The sequence below is a fragment of the Rutidosis leptorrhynchoides genome, chromosome 9 (genome assembly GCF_046630445.1).
Source record: "Rutidosis leptorrhynchoides isolate AG116_Rl617_1_P2 chromosome 9, CSIRO_AGI_Rlap_v1, whole genome shotgun sequence".
Lineage (NCBI taxonomy): Eukaryota > Viridiplantae > Streptophyta > Magnoliopsida > Asterales > Asteraceae > Rutidosis > Rutidosis leptorrhynchoides.
In genome coordinates this window covers 44,653,470-44,660,157 of record NC_092341.1, presented here as the reverse complement: position 1 = coordinate 44,660,157, position 6,688 = coordinate 44,653,470, and the positions used below count along the sequence as shown (strand labels likewise).

General features: G+C 35.7%; 2 protein-coding genes across 10 annotated transcripts; one reads left to right on the top strand and one right to left on the bottom strand.

Annotated features, from left to right (window-relative positions):
- Window positions 1-1,211: 1,211 nt before the first annotated feature.
- On the bottom strand, window positions 1,212-6,209 carry LOC139865628 (manganese-dependent ADP-ribose/CDP-alcohol diphosphatase). Of its 9 annotated transcripts, none has more exons than XM_071853702.1 (5): window positions 4,788-6,209; window positions 3,973-4,094; window positions 3,426-3,618; window positions 2,814-3,066; window positions 1,212-2,134 (listed from the first exon to the last, which is right to left on the bottom strand). In XM_071853702.1, the coding sequence occupies exon 1, from the start codon at window positions 6,205-6,207 to the stop codon at window positions 5,248-5,250; it is 960 nt and encodes a 319-aa protein (XP_071709803.1). In that variant the 5' UTR covers window positions 6,208-6,209; the 3' UTR covers window positions 1,212-2,134; window positions 2,814-3,066; window positions 3,426-3,618; window positions 3,973-4,094; window positions 4,788-5,247. The 9 variants fall into 9 exon arrangements, with proteins under 9 accessions (XP_071709803.1, XP_071709805.1, XP_071709797.1 ...); XM_071853704.1 differs by lacking the exon at window positions 3,426-3,618 and having other exon boundaries at window positions 4,994-5,077; window positions 5,173-6,209; XM_071853696.1 differs by having other exon boundaries at window positions 3,973-6,209.
- On the top strand, window positions 2,797-3,717 carry LOC139865629 (high-affinity nitrate transporter 3.1-like). The gene is made up of 2 exons (XM_071853705.1): window positions 2,797-3,081; window positions 3,177-3,717. Exons 1-2 carry the CDS (start codon window positions 2,952-2,954, stop codon window positions 3,659-3,661), a joined length of 615 nt encoding a protein of 204 aa, XP_071709806.1. The 5' UTR covers window positions 2,797-2,951; the 3' UTR covers window positions 3,662-3,717.
- Window positions 6,210-6,688: the final 479 nt, after the last annotated feature.

Here is a 6,688-nt window from a genome sequence, read left to right as displayed (position 1 = left end):
TTCTCCGAGGAGTTGGTTCTTTATTCGAGATAACGGCAATTGATCAAGCATAGAATAAATGTGACGGGTTCGGTCTTTGCTTGATAACAATAAAGAAGGATTTAAGGGTCATTTGAGTTTAACTCTCCGGTCCAGTGTACCGTGAATAAACCTTTGTAAGATGATGATCTCGGCATGGGTGGTTAAACGTTGACCCACCATCATCGGGATAGCCGGTAACTGATGGCTCGGGATGGCCGGTAACCAACTGCTTTAGATGGTTGTATTGTACAACATTTTTTATTTGTACTTTTTCTTTTTAACTTCTCTAGTTAAGGTCATTACACCATTAAAATTTATTTATACATCACTAAAACTGCTTTAAAGGGTTGTACAATACAACATTATAATGCATATTTGATGCTTACGGAGAATTAGTGATGTACATCATCATCCTTATTTAAAGTGTATGCAAACAACGTCAAACTTCACAACTCACAGCTCTAAGAATACAAAGGTATGGATGAAAATGACAATCTCTAACCAACAAATGATAACATTAGTACATTAACCATATGGGGCAACTTCTAACCATTATACACATAAATAGGTCGAACTTGCGTTGACCTATCTCAAACAGTTAGTTTAATAGGTTTAGCTGAAAAAAGGATAGGTCAAGCATTTTTTTTTTTTTTTTTTTTTATTCAAAATATAGCAAGTTAAACTGATAATGATCCAAAGATCAAAATGTTACAAATAAAATAAGCTTTCACTAGTCTATCTGACTATCTGTATAGATTTGACGATTTAATTGACATGCCTAATGCAACACCAGATGAGTAGCTCTTGTTTTAGTTTTGAAGTTGTGAGCTCTCGTTTTAAGCTTTTTGTTAGTTGAGCTCGGTAGTTTCAAATATATGTTTTATGGGTCTTCATTTTTTATATGAAGGTACCATTTGATTATATAGTTTTTCGTTTTTTTTCCCCAAACAAAAAACAAAGATGAGTAGGTATCTTACAACATTGAAACAAGCTAATACAACCACAAACATTGACACGTGCTACACAATACCACAAACCATTAAAACAATACTTAAAACTAACCAATACAAACCATCGAAACATACAATCGCAACTTCAAGCGACTTGGACCAACAAACACCAGAAATAGACGTCGTAGGACAGATTAAAGGCGAGACAATTGATATTGCAAGAAGAATCAAAGAAAACAAGTGATTTATTTGCCTAATTAACTTTATAAAAGATTTAAGCATCTATTTGTCAAATGTGTAGAACAAATGATTATAAAGACGGTTCAAGAAGAATCAAAGAAAATAAGATTAAAACGAAAATGTAAAGCAAAAACGATGAAAGTCAAGTTACGACCCGGTGAACAAGCCACGACCCAGCCACAACCCAAGCCATGGCCTGATCACTATGCAGACGACCTCTAAGAACGGACCAGCACTAGTTGAACGACGCTGGTGAACGGCCCAACCAAAATAAAGTTCCAAGATCTATTACCTTTTGTATTCCCTTGTTCTTCTGATACAATTCGATCCTTATACGGCTAAATCTCAATTTGCAGAAAGCCTTTGATGGCTTTTATTTGGGTATAGACGGTATCTCTTTATTCATCGTGATATTGACCACTCCATATTTGCATTTTTGTGGATTGGTCTGGTATGAGAAGTTATGGGAAAGAGTATATTGCATCATTTCTAATTCATGGATTTCTAATGACCATCATGTGCCTTCCAGAACCAGGGGTCTTCGAGCATGCAGCGTACGATTAGCTAATAAAAATAGGGTCCGACCCTACAACTTAACAAGTAATAGGAAGGAACTCAAGTCAAGACCGCACCGACGTCACGATGGATGAGACTATGCAAAAAACTACCGACTACCAATAAAAACAACCAATCAAGCCACAAACTATCCAACATTACCCAAACTTAAACGACCAAACAACCAGAATACTCCTAAGTCTACTTAAAAACAGTAGGACCTGTACTAAATCCAAAAGGACACCGCAACTCGAACTAACCAAGGAAATCACCCAAAATCATCGTTAAACTCAATATCCTTAGCAACCCAAGAATACCACAAAACGCACCGACTACCAGGCGGGAGTTTAGACTTGAATTGTTGGAACCTGTAATAAGTCAAACAGGTTGAAAATCGCTCAAGAGTACACTTAATATTTAATACATAAACACAACAATTCAAGAATACGCAATCCCGCGATTGAGAAGTATGGGAAGGTAAGGATACAATTACAGTTGTAAAGAGCATCTGTTGGTATTGAGATTAAATTAAACATCAACTTTATACAAAAACATGAGCAAGACATGAACATAGGAATTTTGCCCGACCCGTTTCACCAATTACCCAACTTGCCATCTCTAGGCCCTGGGTTAGCGATGTTTGAAGGTGTCATAGTAAATTATGGGTGAAGTGCCTCTCCCAACAAGGAAAAGCCCATACAACTGTGAGTATGTATGTAAAACTCGTTTCCTTTTTTGCTCTTATAATCTTTCAAATCTTTAGGAGGTAAAGGAAAAAGTCCAACTTCTATCATAAACTAAGTCAACTGAAATAACACAGCCAACTCAAACACAAACAATTTGATCCCTTGAACATGTTTAAGAGTTATCCTACCACATAAATAGGGCCCATTTTGAATATACTTGTAAAGACTTTATATTAAAATTATCCTAAAATTCCTAGAAGACAGGTACCATATAGTTGACTTTGAATCAAATGGTTACTTTATAATTAAGTTAAAGTTAAAAAATTAAAAAATTAAGGTAACTAATTAATAAATATCATACCTTGCATCATTGGTATCTATATATATCTGCTTAAATTCCAATTCTTTAACCCATCTTCTTATCATCTGATCATCAAAAGCAGCTTAACTAAATTGCAGTCAAAACACTAGGGTTTCAAAAGTCAAACCACTATCAACAATGGCGATCGCTCTTCGTTTCTTGATCGTTTCTCTACTGATTTCTTGCTTTGTTGCAACTAGCTATGGTGTGACCTTTTCGTCCCTTAATCACACTCTTATAGTTACTGCTTCACCTACACCAGGCCAAGGTTTGAACATCACTTTGACTTTTTATTTAACATAACCAATAATGCACAAGTTTTTATAATAGTATGCTAATTATCTTCAAAATTTAATTTTGCAGTTCTGAAGGGAGGAAAAGATACTATCACGGTGACGTGGTCATTCAACCAGACGTTCCCAGCTGGGACAGATTCGGACTACAAGACTGTAAAAGTCAAACTTTGCTACGCACCAATTAGTCAAAAGGACCGAAAATGGAGGAAAACAAATGACCTTTTGAAAAAGGACAAGACTTGTTTACAAAAGATTGTTGCTAAACCATACATGGCGTCAAACAACTCGTTTACATGGACTGTAGAGAAAGACGTACCGACTGGAACGTATTTCGTTAGAGCGTACGCGTTCAACGCTCAGGACGTACAGGTGGCGTATGGTCAGACGACAGATGCTAAGAAAAGTACCAACTTGTTTGAGGTACAAGCGATCACGGGTCGCAGCACATCGCTTGATATTGCATCAGTCTGTTTTTCGGCTTTTTCTGTAGTTGCGTTGGCTGGTTTCTTCTATATGGAGAAGAGTAAGGCAAAGTCATCCGTACAAAAATGAGATTATCAACACGGTGAAATTATTAAAATAAAAAAATAAAAAAACAAAGAAAAAAAGGAAGAAGAATTCTGATTTGGTTTAGTTAAGGAGGTGGTGTGCTGTGTAACTCGTTACTGATCACTTACATGTGATCGGTTGCGAAATGTTGTAATAGAAGCGAGTAACAGTTTTTTTTGTTTGTGGGGTTGTTTTGGATTCAAATGTCAAGTTACAAAAAGAATTTAACATCTTTTTAAGTCTAACTTATTATATGATCTTCATGTACATACAGAATTGAATTAAAACAACAAAATAAAAATATAAACACATACCTGAGCCACCAGATAACATCACAGATTAGCAAACGGCCATTATTCTGTTGTTACTCTCTAGAATTTTGAAGCATCAACTATGTAACGGAATTATGCTGTTCTTAAACTCTCTGTATAATCAACTGACGCGTATATGACAAGTTAGATCGTTTATTGAAAAGGATCGGCTATACAAAAACGAAACAAGACAAAAAACTATAGTAGAAACTCCAAGTTAAGCCAACGAAAAGAAAGGGCCCATAAGAACTAGGGAAGAACAAACTTGAAACCGAAAAGGAGTAACGTGACAAACTACTATCTAACGTTTACCGACTAGTAAGTGACCCGTAACAACATTATCATATAGTTTCTTTCAACAACATACAAATTTGTTATCTAACGGGTATTATTCTGTTGTTACTCTCTAAAATCTTGAAGCATCCAGTATGTAAGAGGTTTATGCTGTTCTTAAACTCTTTTTATAATCAACCGATGAGTATATGACAGTACAGTACAACCGTAACTCATCAAAGATCACCTATCATTGCAGGATTCTGAAGGGTGAATCTTTAAATTATACAGTTATCTGTAATATGAATAGCTTTAACAAGGGTGAACTTTTTAACATTTGTTTAGATATGTGAGAAGACGTACTATTCATTCAACGTTTTAAAAGTCGCGAGTCAGGACGAGTTGGTTCAGTCGGGGACGAGTCGGGATTTGACCAACATTGACTTTTAGTAATAAATAAGTTACATATATATTACACAAATAATTCAAACATAGATATATAGCACAAATCTAATTTTGAAAAATATAAAAAAATTTTACCCAACTTTGACTTAACCGACTCAAACCCGAATCGGCCGACTTTGATTCAACTTTGAAGCGTTGACCAACTTTTACGGCGTTTTTGGCGAGTCAGGATGGACTAGTCCACAAACCGACGTGTCGACTGTTACATCAGTGTATTCATTCATGTCTGATAAACAAATGTTCCAACAGTGGAAGTAAAGATACTGAAAACGTATTAGTTACATACTGTGCACAACATTGCTTTTTAAACACGAAAAACGGCACCTTGCCCGCAGACAATTACCCTGTTTCCCAGACTGCAGTCGAGATACTGTTGAGACAGTAGACATTAATCATCCGGCAATAAAATCTGACCTTATTAATAACAAATAAAAGGTAGTAGAAAGATACATAAAGGAATACAACTTATCTAAAATGTGTTCCAAACTTCGTCAACACTGACCGTACTTAGCGGTCGATTCAATACAAAACAGTATATGATTAGCGGTTGAAGACCATTTCGGTGCTAGCCATACGATCACTACCAATAAGTGATAACCTATCTTCAAAAACATCTATATACCCAAACGCGTCTGTACCAGGAGGGCATTCTAAAGCAGCTTCAAGTACTCGATGATGGACCCCACGAGAGTCAACCGAGTGTCCACCTTTATGATCATGACCGCCTAAACAAACTTTCACACAATCGTACCGATGAATCACGTCCATAACTTCATCATAATTCCATAAAAGTGATTCTTTCGATGTAGCACCAGGATCTAACGGAATATGACAACACACAATGACTTTTTGATTACAATTCGTTGCATCTTGAAGTGTATCGTCTAACCATTTCAACTGTTCGTTACCAACTCCGCCGTTAAATTTCAAAAACCTTCGTTCAAGATTTGACAATCCATTCGGACTGTTTTTGTCTTCGTTAGGGTTCTTTGTATTAAGCAAGTTTAAAGCTTTAACCGTATTAGGATGATCGATAGGCCAACCAATAGCACTAACATCATACGCATCAAGAATAACAAATCTATACTCACGAATCGGTGAAAAATCATAGTACGCACGTGCATCGTCACCATGAATATTCAACAACGGAAGCAATGCGCTTCTAGGGAGATTATAGAGACAATGATTGCCGATCATGTGATAAACCGGACCATTAAAGTTGTTAAATTCGTTAACTACTTTTTTAACAGCGTTTAACGATTGATCCTTGGGACAAAACCCGTCCACAATGTCACCGAGATTTAACGAAAAGCTGATGTTTTGGTGATTGTTCCAGTTCTGTATTGCGTTTTGCAATACGAGAATGCTGTTTCTGTAATACCGAGGTACACCGAGGAACGAACGCCCGTCGGGAATATCGGCATATTGAACATCAGTGATTACACCAAATGTGAAAAGAGGTTGTTTCGCTTGTGCTACTAATCCATTTGGGTAACCCATTCTTGGTTTAACCTTAGAAAAAACATATTACGACTGTATCAGAATAAGCATGGGTATATTTCATTACTATCTACTGTACATAACTACATTAAACATAATCGAATTGAACCACCTTAATTACTGTTCTACACACTATGTAGGTTAATAACATCAGGTGTTACGTAAGTTTTCAGTAGTATTTAAACATAGTAATCCAAATGTTAGTTTAATTGCATTCAAATTTATTAGTTTTTCTAAAAATAAGATATTTTATTATCTGAAAACAGAACCTATTTTCTATAAACAACTCCTTTAACATTTCCAAAAGTATATCTGATTTGTGGTTGATTGAATGGATGCGATCATGGAACATAACTAGATATATAACTTTGGATGATCATACAGGAATAACAAAAAAAGCAGCAACCCTAGTTATAAAATCGGAAATTAATCTGAACAAAAATGGAAATAACTAAATAATATTAATATTAGCATATGATTG

Coding starts and splice junctions, on each gene's coding strand:
- LOC139865629 (XM_071853705.1), top strand. CDS start 2,952: ATGGCGATCGCTCTTCGTTTCTTGATCGTTTCTCTACTGATTTCTTGC. Junction 3,082..3,176: donor TTCACCTACACCAGGCCAAG/GTTTGAACATCA, acceptor TTAATTTTGCAG/TTCTGAAGGGAGGAAAAGAT.
- LOC139865628 (XM_071853696.1), bottom strand. CDS start 6,207: ATGGGTTACCCAAATGGATTAGTAGCACAAGCGAAACAACCTCTTTTC.